Below are 15,501 nucleotides of genomic sequence, written 5' to 3' on the forward strand. Positions count from 1 at the left end.
TGAAGGGGCGGGCAAGTAGGAGCGCAGCGCGCCCGGGGGGTAGAACGTTAATTCAAGTTTTTAAAGGGAATTACTTTGTCAAATCGAACAAAATTTGTTACTGCACACCCCAGGTGAATAGTGAGTGAGGTGGGCCTATAGGTGCAGGAGTTGGCCATTCGGCCCTTCGAGCCAGCACAGCCATTCACTGTGATCACGGCTGATCATAATAATAATAATAATGGATGGGATTTATATAGCGCCTTTCTAATACTCAAGGCGCTTTACATCGCATTATTCATTCACTCCTCAGTCACACTCGGTGGTGGTAAGCTACTTCTGTAGCCACAGCTGCCCTGGGGCAGACTGACGGAAGCGTGGCTGCCAATCTGCGCCTACGGCCCCTCCGACCACCACCAGTCACTCACACACATTCACACACAGGCAAAGGTGGGTGAAGTGTCTTGCCCAAGGACACAACGACAGTATGCACTCCAAGCGGGATTCGAACCGGCTACCTTCCAGTTGCCAGCCGAACACTTAGCCCATTGTGCCATCTGTCGTCCCAAAATCATCCACAATCAGGGGGTACCCTGTTCCTGCCTTCTCCCCATATCCCCTGACTCCGCCATCTTTAAGAGCCCTATCTAGCTCTCTCTTGAAAACATCCAGTGAATTAGCCTCCACCGCCTTCTGAGTCTCCATATCCTCTGACTCCGCTATCTTTAAGAGTTCTATCTAACTCCCTCTTGAAAGCATCCAGAGAACCGGCCTCCACTGCCATCTGAGGCAGAGAATCCCACACTCACAACCCTCTGGGTGAAAAGGTTTTTCCTCATCTCCGTTCTAAATGTCCTATCACCTCATTCTTCCTGCCTCTAGCATGTCCAATCCCTTAATAATTTAATATATGTTTCAATAAGATCCCCTCTCATCTTAAATTCCAGAATATACCAGTTGCTCCATCTTTCTTTGTGACGTAATATGACAGTCCCGGGATGGCTGGACTCTCATATGCTGAGAGAATGGAGCGGCTGGGCTTGTACACTCTGGAGTTTAGGAGGATGAGAGGGATTCTTATTGAAACATATAAGATTGTTAAGGCTTTGGACACGCTAGAGGCAGGAAACATGTTCCCCCGATGTTGGGGGAGTCCAGAACCAGGGGCCACACACAGATTAAGAATAAGGGGTCGGCCATTTAGAACGGAGACGAGGAGAAACTTTTCCACTCAGAGAGTTGTGAGTCTCTGGAATTCTCTGCCTCAGAGGCCGGTTCTCTGGATACTTTCAAGAGAGAGCGAGATAGGGCTCTTAACGATAGCGGAGTCAGGGGATAAGGGGAGAAGGTAGACAAAAATGCTGGAGAAACTCAGCGGGTGCGGCAGCATCTATGGAGCGAAGGAAATAGGCAACATTTCAGGCCGATTGGGGATGATCTGCCATGATCACATTGAATGGCGGCGCTGACTCGAAGGGCCAAATGGCCTCTACTCCAGTACCTATTGTCTATTGAAACCCTTCAAAGGCAGGAACGGGGTACTGATTGGGGATGATCAGCCATGATCACATTGAATGGCGGCGCTGGCTCGAAGGTCCGAATGGCCTCTACGCCTGCACCTATATAACCATATAACAATTACAGCACGGAAACAGGCCATCTCGGCCCTACAATTATTTTCCCCTAGTTCCATCTACCTGCACTCAGACCATAACCCTCCATTCCTTTCCCACCCATATACCTATCCAATTTATTTTTAAATGATAAAATCGAACCTGCCTCCACCACTTCCACTGGAAGCTCATTCCACACAGCCACCACTCTCTGAATAAAGACGTTCCCCCTCATGTTACGCCTAAACTTCTGTCTCTTAATTCTGAAGTCATGTCCTCTTGTTTGAATCTTCCCTACTCTCAATGGGAAAAGCTTATCCACGTCAACTCTGTCTATCCCTCTCATCATTTTAAAGACCTCTATCAAGTCCCCCCTTATGGTGGCCGACTAGGAAAAGGGGAGATGCAGCGAGACCTGGGTGTCATGGTACACCAGTCATTGAAAGTGGGCATGCAGGTGCAGCAGGCAGTGAAGAAAGCGAATGGTATGTTAGCTTTCATAGCAAAAGGATTTGAGTATAGGAGCAGGGAGGTTCTACTGCAGTTGTACAGGGTCTTGGTGAGACCACACCTGGAGTATTGCGTACAGTTTTGGTCTCCAAGTCCCCCCCTTAACCTTCTGTGCTCCAGAGAATAAAGACCTAACTTATTCAACCTTTCTCTGTAATCTATTGTCTATTGAATAAAATTGACTTTGGCTTTTGAAAGATAGAACCCGGGTCTCGGGCGCCCGGCAGCTGTAGGTTGAAGTTTGGTAGGGAGCGGGGGGGGGGGGGGGGGGGGGGTGTTGGGGGGAATCCTCCTTCCCCACGGACTGACGGCCTCTCACCCTTCCTTCCTCCCAGTGGTGAAGGTGCCGGTAATCCAACACTTGGAGTCGCTGCGGGACGAGGAGCTGGAGGAGAGGAGAGAGAAGCGGAGGAAGCAACTGGCCGAGGAAGAGGCCAGGAGGGACGAGAAGGCCAAAGAGGAGAAGGAGAACAAGGAACTGAACCCGCCGGTGAGTGAAGGGACTGCAGACGCCGGTAACACCGAAGTTAGACCCTTGAAGACCGATAAAGGTCTGCAAGGAAATGGCAGATGAGTTGAACAGGTACGCAAAGCTGGGGGGCAGTGTTAGCTGTGAGGAGGATGCTAGGAGACTGCAAGGTGACTTGGATACACAAAATTGCTGGGGAAACTCAGCGGGTGCAGCAGCATCTATGGAGCGAAGGAAATAGGCGACGTTTCGGGCCGAAACCCTTCTTCAGACTTGGATAGGTTTGGTGAGTGGGCAAATGCATGGCAGATGCAGTATAGTGTGGATAAATGTGAGGTTATCCACTTTGGTGGCAAAAACAGGAAAGTAGACTATTATCTGAATGGTTGCCGATTAGGAAAAGGGGAGATGCAACGAGACCTGGGTGTCATGGTACACCAGTCATTAAAAGTAGGCATGTAGGTGCAGCAGGCAGTGAAGAAAGCGAATGGTATGTTAGCACGACAGATGGCGCAATGGGCTAAGTGTTCGGCTGGCAACCGGAAGGTAGCTGGTTCGAATCCCGCTTGGAGTGCATACTGTCGTTGTGTCCTTGGGCAAGACACTTCACCCACCTTTGCCTGAGTGTGTCCTTGGGCAAGACACTTCACCCACCTTTGCCTGTGTGTGTGAATGTAATTATGTGAAGCACTTTGGGGTCAATGCAAGTTGACTAAAAATGTGCTATATAAATAAAGGAAAAAAAAAAATAGCAAAAGGATTTGAGTATAGGAGCAGGGAGGTTCTACTGCAGTTGTACAGGGTCTTGGTGAGACCACACCTGGAGTATTGCGTACAGTTTTGGTCTCCTAATCTGAGGAAAGACATTCTTGCCATAGAGGGAGTACAGAGAAGGTTCACCAGACTGATTCCTGGGATGTCAGGACTTTCATATGAAGAAAGACTGGATAGACTCGGCTTGTACTCGCTAGAATTTAGAAGATTGAGGGGGGATCTTATAGAAACTTACAAAATTCTTAAGGGGTTGGACAGGCTAGATGCAGGAAGATTGTTCCCGATGTTGGGGAAGTCCAGAACAAGGGGTCACAGTTTAAGGATAAGGGGGAAATCAGCAGGCAGTGAAGAAGGCGTATGGCATGTTGGCCTTCCTAACAAGAGGAGTCGAGTGTAGGAGCAAAGAGGTCCTTCTGCAGTTGTACAGGGCCCTAGTGAGACCACACCTGGAGAATTGTGTGCAGTTTTGGTCCCCTAATTTGAGGAAGGACATTCTTGCTATTGAGGGAATGCAGCGTAAGATTGTTAAGGGTTTGGACACGCTAGAGGCAGGAAACATGTTCCCGGTGTTGGGGGAGTCCAGAACCAGGGGCCACACACAGTTTAAGAATAAGGGCTAAGCCATTTAGAACGGAGACGAGGAAACAATTTTTCTCACAGAGAGTGGTGAGTCTGTGGAATTCTCTGCCTCAGAGGGCGGTGGAGGCCGGTTCTCTGGATACTTTCAAGAGAGAGCTAGATAGGGCTCTTAAAGATAGCGGAGTCAGGGGATATGGGGAGAAGGCAGGAATGGGGTACTGATTGGGGATGATCAGCCATGATCACACTGAATGGCGGGGGGTGCTGGCTCAAAGGGCCGAATGGCCTCTACTCCTGTACCTATTGTCTATTGGGTGAGGCAGCATCTGACTCGCCGTTTGTCCACACAGGCCGCAGATTCCACAGGAGCTGCCAACTCGACTGTTCAAGCTGACAAGAACCAAACAGGTTGGTGACGCCCCACTTCCTCGCGTTAGTTCCCGCCTGCGCACCGCGTACAGTGCGGAAACCGGCCCAGCTCGCCCGCACCGGCCAACATGTCCCAGCTGCGCTAGCCCCACCTGCCCATAACCCTTCAAACCTGCCCTACCCGTAGTACAAGGCCCCCCTCGGTCATGACTGACCTTGTGCGCGACTTTGTTTAACGTGGAGAGACAGCCACCCCACGGTCCTCGACGGATCTGGGTCGGGATCCATGACGACCGGGGACCCTTTTCTGCCGCAGCCTTCATCCGCCTTCCCAACCGTTGTAACGTTCCACTAAGGTCAGCCATCGTCCTCCGCCTGTTCCACCGTTGAAGTCTTGGTTGGTTTGCTCTCTGTCCGAGTCCTCCCCCCTCGTCCTTACCGCCGCGGGCGGCCCTACCAGGTGCATAGCTCCAGACGGCATCGCTCTCAGCATCTCACGGACCACACGACAAGGTGACAATCCACATGGAGGTGGAACGATGCCCTTTGGGATGAGGTAGTAGGTTGTATAGTTTTTTGGGTCATACCCGATCTCGGAGTTAACTATACAATCTACTGTCTTTCCCACGGTGGCAAAGATGGCTTCCCCGAAGACGCACAAAGTCTCCATACAACGTGCGATTCATGCACCAGGCCAGTTAAGCCAATCTTCTTAATAACGTACGGACATACGTTGCCACAGAGGCCGGTGGAGGCCAAGTCAATGGATATTGTTTTACGGCAGAGATAGGTTCTTGATTAACACGGGTGTCGGGGGTTAGAAGAATGAGAGGGGACCTCCTTGAAAGGCTTGGATAGAGTGGATGTGGAGAGGATGTTTCCACTAGTGGGAGAGTCTAGGACCAGAGGGCACAGCCTCAGAATTAAAGGATGTTCCTTTAGGAAGATGAGGAGGAATTTCTTTAGCCAGAGGGTGGTGAATCTGTGGGATTCTTTGCCACAGACGGCGGTGGAGGCCACAAGTGGCAAAGAATCCCACAGAGAGTGGTGAATCTCTGGAACTCTCTGCCACAGAGGGTAGTTGAGGCCAGTTCATTGGCTATATTTAAGAGGGAGTTAGATGTGGCCCTTGTGGCTAAAGGGATCGGGGTATGGAGAGAAGGCAGGTACGGGATACTGAGTTGGATGATCAGCCATGATCATATTGAATGGCGGTGCAGGCTCGAAGGGCCGAATGGCCTACTCCTGCACCTATTTTCTATGTATCTATGTCAGTGGATATTTTTAAGGCAGAGATAGATAGATTGTTGATTAGTGCGGGTGTCAGGGGTTACGGGGAGAAGGCAGGGGAATGGGGTTAGGAGGGAGAAATAGATCAGCCATGATTGAATGGCGGAGTAGACTTGATGGGCCGAATGGCCTAATTCTGCTCCTTTCACCCTGAGATACAGCGCAATACAGGCGTTTCGGGCCCACCGAGTCCACACCGACCAGCGATCCTCGCATACTAACACTATCCCACACACACTGGGGACAATTTTTGTACTTTTTACCAAAGCCAATGCCTGGCAGTGCAGCGGTAGAGTTGCTGCCTTGCAGCGCCAGAGACCCGGGTTCGATCCCGACTACGGGCGCTGTCTGTACGGAGTTTGTACCTTCTCCCCGTGACCTGCGTGGGTTTTCTCCGAGATCTTCGGTTTCCTCCCACATTCCAAAGATGTATAGGTTTGCAGGTTAACTAGCTTGGTATTAGTATAAAATGATCCCTAGTGTGTTTGTGTGTAGGGTAGTGTTAATGTGCGGGGATCGCTGGTCGGTGCGGACTCGGTGGGCCGAATGGCCTGTTTCTGCGCTGTATCTCTAAACTAAACCTACAGACTTGTAGGTGGACACAAAAAGCTGGAGTAACTCAGCGGGTCAGGCAGCATCTGTGGAGAACATGGATAGGTGACGTTTCACAGAGTGCTGGAGTAACTCAGCAGGTCAGGCAGCATCTGTGGAGAACATGGATAGGTGACGTTTCACAGAGTGCTGGAGTAACTCAGCGGGTCAGGCAGCATCTCTGGAGAACATGGATAGGTGACGTTTCACAGAGCGCTGGAGTAACTCAGCAGGTCAGGCAGCATCCCGATGTTGGGGAAGTCCAGAACAAGGGGTCACAGTTTAAGGATAAAGGGGAAATCCTTTAGGACCGAGATGAGAAAAACATTTTTCACCCAGATAGTGGTGAATCTGTGGAATTCTCTGCCACAGAAGGTAGTTGAGGCCACAGTTCATTGGCTATATTTAAGAGGGAGTTAGATGTGGCCCTTGTGGCTAAAGGGATCAGGGGGTATGGAGAGAAGGCAGGTACAGGATACTGAGTTGGATGATCAGCCATGATCATATTGAATGGCGGTGCAGGCTCGAAGGGCCAAATGGCCTCTACTCCTGCACCTATTTTCTATGTTTCTTTCTCTGGAGAACATGGATATGTGACGTTTCACAGAGTGCTGGAGTAACTCAGCGGGTCAGGCAGCATCTCTGTGGAGAACGTGGACAGGTACAAAGTGCTGGAGTAACTCAGCGGGTCAGGCAGCATCTCTGTGGAGAACGTGGACAGGTACAAAGTGCTGGAGTAACTCAGCGGGTCAGGCAGCATCTCTGTGGAGAACTTGGACGGGAGGGCGTTTCGGATCGGGATCCTTCGTCAGTTCGTTCTGATCGACGTGTCCTTAAGCGCTCTGGTACAAATGTAAATCTCGGCATCGGCGCTCGCAGTGCACGGCGGCGCTTGTGAAGCCGCGGGGCAGCGTGGCGTTTTTTGTGGGGACGAGAGGGACAGGCGCATCTGCTTCGGCATGCTGAGGTAGTAGGTTGTATAGTTGTAGGGCGGTGATTCCTCTCACTATCCTTTTCGCCCTGATTGGAGATAACTATACGAGCTACTGCCTTCCCCGCTGAGTGGACAACCTTCACACCCTCTCTCAGACCAACCGGCCTGCGTTGGCGCGGGTAAAACGTGGCGCACTTGTGGAGCCCGATGCAAGGACGTTAAGGGGCTGTGGATGCGTGCGGCAGGTTCTCTGGATGCTTTCAAGAGAGAGCTAGATAGGGCTGTTAAGGATAACGGAGTCGGGATATGGGGAGAAGGCAGGAACGGGGTACTGATTGGGGACGATCAGCCATGATCACATTGAATGGCGGTGCTGGCTCGAAATTCTCGCTAGAATTTAGAAGATTGAGGGGGGATCTTATAGAAACTTACAAAATTCTTAAGGGGTTGGACAGGCTAGATGCAGGAAGATTATTCCCGATGTTGGGGAAGTCCAGAACTAGGGGTCACAGTTTAAGGATAAGAGGGAAGTCTTTTAGGACCGAGATGAGAAAATCATTTTTTACACAGAGAATGGTGAATCTGTGGAATTCTCTGCCATAGAAGGTAGTTGAGGCCACAGTTCATTGGCTATATTTAAGAGGGAGTTAGATGTGGCCCTTGTGGCTAAAGGGATCAGGGGGTATGGAGAGAAGGCAGGGATGGGATACTGAGTTGGATGATCGGCCATGATCATATTGAATGGCGGTGCTGGCTCGAAGGGCATAATGGCCTACTCCTGCACCTATTGTCTATGTTTCTATGGGGTTGGGAGAGATAGATCGGCCTTGATCGGATGGCGGAGTAGACTCGATGGGCCGAATGGCCTAACTGCTCCTATCACCAATGAACGAACCACGTCTCGTAGTCCCGCCAGCCGGCGTGTGCAAGTTTCTGATCCCCCCTCTCTCTCTCTCTCTCTCCCGTCTGCACAGGCGTCTGTTCCAGTGCCCTATCGGCCACCAACGAAGCCATCAGCAACATCGCCGCTTCGATCGCCGAAGCAGCGCTGGAAGCCATGCGGACGCACGGGCAATTAGCGGGTGAGCGAACGACGGGGGAGGGGGGGGTCACACAGCCGGGGGAAACCGATGCCCCTTTTACCCGAGCTGGCCGTCATGTGACTTACCACGAGAGAAATCAAAGGTTGACACAAAAAACTATGTCGACAGAAATGCTGGAGAAACTCAACGGGCGAGGCAGCATCTATGGAGCGAAGGAAGAGGTGACGTCTCGGGTCAGTCTGAAGAAGGGTCTCGACCCGAAACGTCACCCATTCCTTCGCTCCATAGATGCTGCCTCACACCCGCTGAGTTTCTCCAGCATTTTTGTCGACCTTCGATTTTTCCAGCATCTGCAGTTCCTTCTTAAACACAAAATGCTGGCGTAACTCAGCGGGACAGGCAGCATCACTGGAGAGAAGGAATGGGTGACGTTTCGGGTCGAGACCCTTCTTCAGACGCCAATGTTTATACCGCTGGGGCGTAATGTTTTCATGAGAGAGTTAGATTTAGCTCTTCACCAGGTTAATTCCTGGGATGGCGGGTCTGACATGATGAAAGAATGGGTCGACTGGGCTTGAATTCACCGGCAGTTCGAAGGATGAGAGGGAGTCTTATACATAACATTCTTAAGGGATTGGATGCAGGAAAAATGTTCCCCATGTTGGGGGAGTCCAGAACCAGGGGTCACACGCACTTTAAGAATAAGGGGTAGACAAAAGTGCTGGAGAAACTCAGCGGGTGCGGCAGCATCTATGGAGCGAAGGAAATAGGCAACATTTCGACCGAAATCCTTCTTCAGACTGAAGAATAAGGGGTCTGCCATTTAGAACTGAGGTGAAAACTTTTCCACCCAGAGAGTTGTGAATCTGTGGGATTCTCTGCCACAGAAGGTAATGGAAGCCAATTCACTGGATGTTTTCAAGAGAGAGTTAGATCTAGCTCTTAGGGCTAACGGAATTAAGGGATATGGGGCGAAGGCTGATCACAGTGAATGGCGGTGCTGGCTTGAAGAGCTGAATGGCCTCTACTCCTGCACCTATTGTTTATTGTCTATTGAATGGCGGTGCTGGCTCGAAGGGCTGAAGGGCCTACTCCTGCTATTTTTCTATGTGAGCGGTTGGTTTTAAAATGGCCGCCGACTGACCGCTTTCCCTTCTCTCTCCCGCCCAGACGCGGAGCAGCCTGTCGTGGGTTCCACCGGCCTGGACACGCCGCGCCTGGAGTCCTTCCTCCCCGCCCTGACGTCCATGGAGGGCTCGGCAGCCGCCGAGACCCCCGCCCTGGAGGCAGCCCCCCTGCCCGGCGAGCGATCTTCGCCCCTACGGCTGCCGGCGACCCAAGAGGAGGCGGCAGCGGCGGCGGCGGCAGCGATCGCCCAGTCCCTGATGCCCCTGGATCCGGCGGAGGGCGCGCCGGAGAGAGCCGGCTCTGATGCCGAGGCACTGCAGATGGAGATGTCTCCCGCACCCACCAACGGTGAGATACCCCATCTACCCCTCTTCACCCTTCCCCTCTGGAGAGGAAAAGACTACAAAAGGTAGTAAACACTGCCCAGTCCATCATCGGCTCTGACCTCCGTTCCATCGAGGGGATCTATCGCAGTCGCTGCCTCAAAAAGGCTGGCAGCATCATCAAGGACCCACACCATCCTGGCCACTCACTCATCTCCCCGCTACCTTCAGGTAGAAGGTACAGGAGCCTGAAGACTGCAACGTCTAGGTTCAGAAATAGATACTTCCCCACAGCCATCAGGCTATTAAACTCGGCTCGGACAAATCTCGAAACATTAATAGCCCATTATCTGTTATTTGCACCTTATCTGTTTATTTATTCATGTGTGTGTATATTTATATAATGGTATATGGACACACTGATCTGTTTTGTAGTCAATGCCTACTATGTTCTGTTGTGCTGAAGCAAAGCAAGAATTTCATTGTCCTAGCAGGGACACATGACAATAAACTCTCTTGAATCTTGAATCTTCCCCCTTCACCTCTCCCCCCCCTTCCCCTTTCCCCCCTTCCCTCTCCTCCCTTCCCCTCTCCCCCCTTCCCCTCTGGAGACCACACCTGGAGTATTGTGTGCAGTTTTGGTCCCCTAATTTGAGGAAGGACATTTTTGCTATTGAGGGAGTGCAGCGTAGGTTCACCAGGTTAATTCCCGGGATGGCGGGACTGTCATATGCTGAGAGAATGGAGCGGCTGGGCTTGTACACTCTGGAGTTTAGAAGGATGAGAGGGACTCTTATTGAAACAAATAAGATTATTAAGGGTTTGGACACGCTAGAGGCAGGAAATGTTCCCGATGTTGGGGGAGTCCAGAACCAGGGGCCACACACAGTTTAAGAATAAGGGGTCGGCCATTTAGAACGGAGACGAGGAAACACTTTTTCTCACAGAGAGTGGTGAGTCTGTGGAATTCTCTGCCTCAGATGGTGGTGGAGGCCGGTTCTCTGGATACTTTCAAGAGAGAGCTAGATAGGGTTCTTAAAGGTAGCAGAGTCAGGGGATATGAGGAGAAGGCAGGAACGGGGTACTGATTGGGGATGATCAGCCATGATCACATTGAATGGTGGTGCTGACTCGAAGGGCCGAATGGCTTCTACTCCTGCACCTACTGTCTATTTCCGCGCTGTGTCTCTGTACTAAGGTGTGTTTTCTCCCGTGTCCTCAGCCTCCCAGTCCCCGGAGAGAGTGGAGGGCTCGGACGCGCTGGTGACGGTGGGAAGCCAGCTGGAGGGCTCTCCGATGGACACCAGCAGCCCCGTGTCCGGCATCTTGGAGGAGGCGGCGGCTGAGGGTCTGGGGCCCGGGGTGGCCGAGCAGGAGAGGACGGGGGCCGAGGAACGGCGGCAGCCCGCCGAGTCGGCCCCCGCCGCAGAGGTCCGGGTGGAGACGTCCACCATCGGGGAGCTGAGGTGAGTGCATCTCGGATCCAAGCGTGGTCCCAGTCCCCATGGGTTGTCCACTTCCAAGCATTGTCCCAATCTCTTCATCAAAGCACTTCAACTCCCCCTCCCACTCCCAATCCGACCTCTCTGTCCTGAGTCTCCTCCATGGCCAGAGCGAGCAACACCGGAAATTGGAGGAACAGCACCTCATATTCCGCTTGGGGAGTCTGCATCCTGGGGGCATGAACATTGAATTCTCCCAATGTTGTTAGTCCTTGATGTCTCCTCCCCTTCCTCAAACCTCCTGCTGTCTCCTCCCATCCCCCAGCCTTTGGGCTCCTCCTCCTTTTTTCTTTCTTCTCCCCACCCCCGATCAGTCTGAAGAAGGGTTTCGGCCCGAAAGGTTGCCTTTTTCCTTCGCTCCATAGATGCTGCTGCACCCGCTGAGTTTCTCCAGTATTTTTGTGTACCTATGGTCCCAATCTCCTTGGGTTGTCCTTATCCAAGCAAGATCCAAGCATGGTCCCAATCTCCATGGGTTGTCCACGTCCAAGCAAGATGCAAGCATGGCCCCAATCTCCATGGGTTGTCCACGTCCAAGCCAGATCCCAATCTCCATGGGTGGTGTCCTCAAACAAGTATGGTCCCAATCCCATGGGTTGTCCTCGTCCAAGAATGGTCCCAATCTCCCTGTGTTGTCCTCAACCAAGCAAGATCTGGCTGCCAATTTTTGTCTACCAATCTCAATGGGTTGTCTTCGTCCAAGCCAGATCCAACCATGATACAAGTGGTGAATCTGTGGAATTCTCTGCCACAGAAGGTAGTTGAGGCCACAGTTCATTGGCTATATTTAAGAGGGAGTTAGATGTGGCCCTTGTGGCTAAAGGGATCAGGGGGTATGGAGAGAAGGCAGGTGCAGGATACTGAGTTGGATGATCAGCCATGATCATATTGAATGGCGGTGCAGGCTCAAAGGGCCGAATGGCCTCTACTCCTGCACCTATTGTCTATGTTTCTATGTGGCAACCGCATAGTCTCCTGCAGTCGCCTCATGTTTCTATGTTAAGATCCAAATCTCCATAGATGGTGTCCTCATCCAAGCATGGTCCCAATCTCCCTGGGTGGTGTTCTCATCCAACCACAGTCACAATCTCCATTGGTTGTGTCCTCATCTCAGCCAGATCCAAGCACGGTCCCAATCCTCATGGGTTGTCCACATTCAATCACAGTCCCAATCTCCATGGATTGTGTCTGAAGAAGGGTCTCGACCCGAAACGTCACCCATTCCTTCGCTCCATAGATGCTGCCTGTCCCCGCTGAGTTTCTCCAGCATTTTTGTCTACCAATCTCCATGGGTTGTCTTCGTCCAAGCCAGATCCAACCATGATCCCAATCCCCATGGGTTGTCCACATTCAACTGCAGTCCCAATAGACAATAGGTGCAGGAGTAGAGGCCATTCGGCCCTTCGAGCCAGCACCGCCATTCAATGTGATCATGGCTGATCATCCACAATCAGTACCCCGTTCCTGCCTTCTCCCCTTATCCCCTGCCCCACTATCTTTAAGAGCCCTATCTAGCTCTCTCCGGAAACTATCCAGAGAACCGGCTTCCACCGCCCTCTAAGGCAGAGAATTCCACAGACTCACCACTCTCTGTGAGAAAAAGTGTTTCCTTGTCACCGTTCTAAATGGCCGACCCCTTATTCTTAAACTGTGTGTGGCCCCTGGTTCTGGACTCCCCCAACATCGGGAACATGTTTCCTGCCTCTAGCGTGTCCAAACTCTTAACAGTCATATATGTTTCTATAAGATACCCTCTCATCCTTCTAAACTCCGGAGTGAACAAGCCCAGCTGCTTCATTCTCTCAGCATATGACAGTCCCGCCATCCGGGAATTAACCTTGTAAACCTACGCTGCACTCCCTCAATAGCAAGAATGTCCTTCCTCAAATTAGGGGACCAAAACTGCACACAATACTCCAGGTGTGGTTTCACTAGGGCCCTGTACAACTGCAGAAGGACCTCTTTGCTCCTACATTCGATTCCTCTTGTTATAAAGGCCAACATGCCATTAGCTTTCTTCACTGCCTGCTGTACCTGCATGCTTACTTTCATAGACTGATGAACAAGGACCCCCAGATTCCCCTTTTCCCAACTTGATGCCTTTTAGATAGTAATCTGCCTTCCTGTTTTTGCTACCAAAGTGGATAACCTCACATTTATCCGCATTAAACTTCATCCATATAATCCATATAAATTCATAAGTCATGGTCTCTCCAGGGATGCTGCCTGAGCCGCTGAGTTACTCCAGCATTTTGTGTCTCTGTCACTATATCCAGGCCTCTCTCTCTCTCTCTTGTTTGTTAAGTGATTGTTTCTGTCCCCTCTCTCCTGACAGTGTGTCCTCCTCGGTCACCTCGGTGGCCCTGCTGACCAGAGACGGCGTGCCCGGTGCCGTGGTGACGGCATCTTCCGAGGGGCAGCCCTCGTCCCACAGCGATGAGGACCCGCTTGCAGGTAGGTCGCTCGCACGGAACTGCAGCTTCCCGCTGCAAGGGCAGACAGTAATAGATAATAGATAATAGACAATAGGTGCAGGCGTAGAGGCCATTCGGCCCTTCGAGCCAGCACCGCCATTCAATGTGATCATGGCTGATCATCCACAATCAGTACCCCGTTCCTGCCTTATCCCCATATCCCCTGCCCCGCTATCTTTAAGAGCCCTATCTAGCTCTCTCCGGAAACTATCCAGAGAACCGGCTTTCACTAAGGCAGAGAATTCCACAGACTCACAACTCTCTGTGAAAAAGTGTTTCCTCATCTCTGTTCTATATGCCTTACCCCTTATTCTTAAACTGTGGCCCCTGGTTCTGGACTGCCCCAACATCGGGAACATGTTTCCTGCCTCTAGCGTGCTTCTCGTATTTGAACGCTCAGCTATAAGCAGTGAATCCTTCCTATTTGCTCCATTTAAGTCTCAGTTAAGTCTGCCCTGTTGCAAAGTTTAAAAACAAAACAGCTTACCCAAGCTTTCCTCATAATTATAACTTTCCACAACCAGCACTTCTTGCCATGACCATCTCTGACTTCAAAACCCAAGAACTAATAATAATGGATGGGATTTATATAGCGCCTTTCTAATACTCAAGGCGCTTTACATCGCATTATTCATTCACTCCTCAGTCACACTCGGTGGTGGTAAGCTACTTCTGTAGCCACAGCTGCCCTGGGGCAGACTGACGGAAGCGTGGCTGCCAATCTGCGCCTACGGCCCCTCCGACCACCACCAATCACTCACACACATTCACACACATTCACCCACAGGCAAAGGTGGGTGAAGTGTCTTGCCCAAGGACACAACGACAGTATGCACTCCAAGCGGGATTCGAACCGGCTACCTTCCAGTTGCCAGCCGAACACTTAGCCCATTGCCACTTAGCCCACTATTCATCTACAATTATAAATGACAATAATATGAATCCCAATAATCTTCATTGGCTATAAATCTACCAATTGATCAAATCTTCACCCATTAAAAATACATTAATTTAGTCGAAGTAAACAGCAGTGTTCTCAAACCCAAGAAACAGTCTGAAGAAGGATCTCGACACGAAACGCCACCCATTCCTTTTCTCCAGAAATGCTGTCTGTCCCACTGAGTTACTTCACCATTTTTTCAATGCAATTCAATTCAACTTTATAGTCATTGCACAAATACGAGTACAGGTACAACGAAATGCAGTTTAGCGTCTGGTCATAGTGCAAGAGAGTAGAAATAAAAATACTGGTTAACAATGTGTGGACCGTGGATGAATTAAACTGGTACATAGGCAAATAAATGTATACAAATGGGAGAGTATAAAAGATAGCTAGCGTCGGGACTGTGAGTTCAGCAGTTTAATGGTGTTATTGAAAAAGCTGTTCCTCAGCCTGCTTGTGCGAGACCTGAGGCTCCTGTACCGCCTCCCTGATGGGAGGAGGGCGAATAGTCCATGGTTAGGGTGAGAGGGGTCCTTGATGATTTTCCCGGCCCGTCTCAGACACCGTTTTCGGTGGAGGGCATCCATGGCAGGGAGCGGGGCACCGATGATGTGCTGAGCGGTTTTCACCACCCGTTGTAGTGCCTTCCTGTCCGCAACAGTGCAGCTGCTGTACCATACCGTGAAGCAGGTGGACAGGATGCTTTCGATGGTACAGCGGTAGAAGTTGGTCAGGATCTGGGGGGACAGGTGGGCTTTCTTAAGCCTCCTCAGAAAGTAGAGGCGCTGCTGCGCCTTTTTGATCAGTTTGGTGGTATTGAGGGACCAGGACAGATCCTCCGAGATATGTACCCCGAGGAATTTGTAGTTGGAGACGCGCTCCACCTCAGTCCCGTTTATGTGGATGGGGGTATGTCTGCCCCCTCTGGTCTTCCTGAAGTCTACGATGATTTCCTTCGTCTTCTTAGAGTTGAGGACGAG

At 51.2% G+C, this 15,501-nt stretch overlaps 1 protein-coding gene across 1 annotated transcript in view; it reads left to right on the forward strand.

The window, feature by feature from the left end:
* LOC116969088 (E3 ubiquitin-protein ligase HUWE1-like) overlaps positions 1–15,501 on the forward strand; it is a gene marked incomplete at its 5' end in the record, with an annotated part of 64,759 nt that overhangs the window by 21,885 nt on the left and 27,373 nt on the right. Inside the window, 6 exons of the mRNA XM_033016038.1 lie at positions 2,438–2,592; positions 4,275–4,332; positions 8,083–8,190; positions 9,322–9,627; positions 10,825–11,068; positions 13,440–13,558. Coding sequence (XP_032871929.1) covers positions 2,438–2,592; positions 4,275–4,332; positions 8,083–8,190; positions 9,322–9,627; positions 10,825–11,068; positions 13,440–13,558 — 990 coding nt within the window. The remainder of the gene's footprint in view (positions 1–2,437; positions 2,593–4,274; positions 4,333–8,082; positions 8,191–9,321; positions 9,628–10,824; positions 11,069–13,439; positions 13,559–15,501) is intronic.

This window comes from Amblyraja radiata, unplaced genomic scaffold, assembly GCF_010909765.2.
Source record: "Amblyraja radiata isolate CabotCenter1 unplaced genomic scaffold, sAmbRad1.1.pri S103, whole genome shotgun sequence".
In the NCBI taxonomy this organism is placed as follows: domain Eukaryota; kingdom Metazoa; phylum Chordata; class Chondrichthyes; order Rajiformes; family Rajidae; genus Amblyraja; species Amblyraja radiata.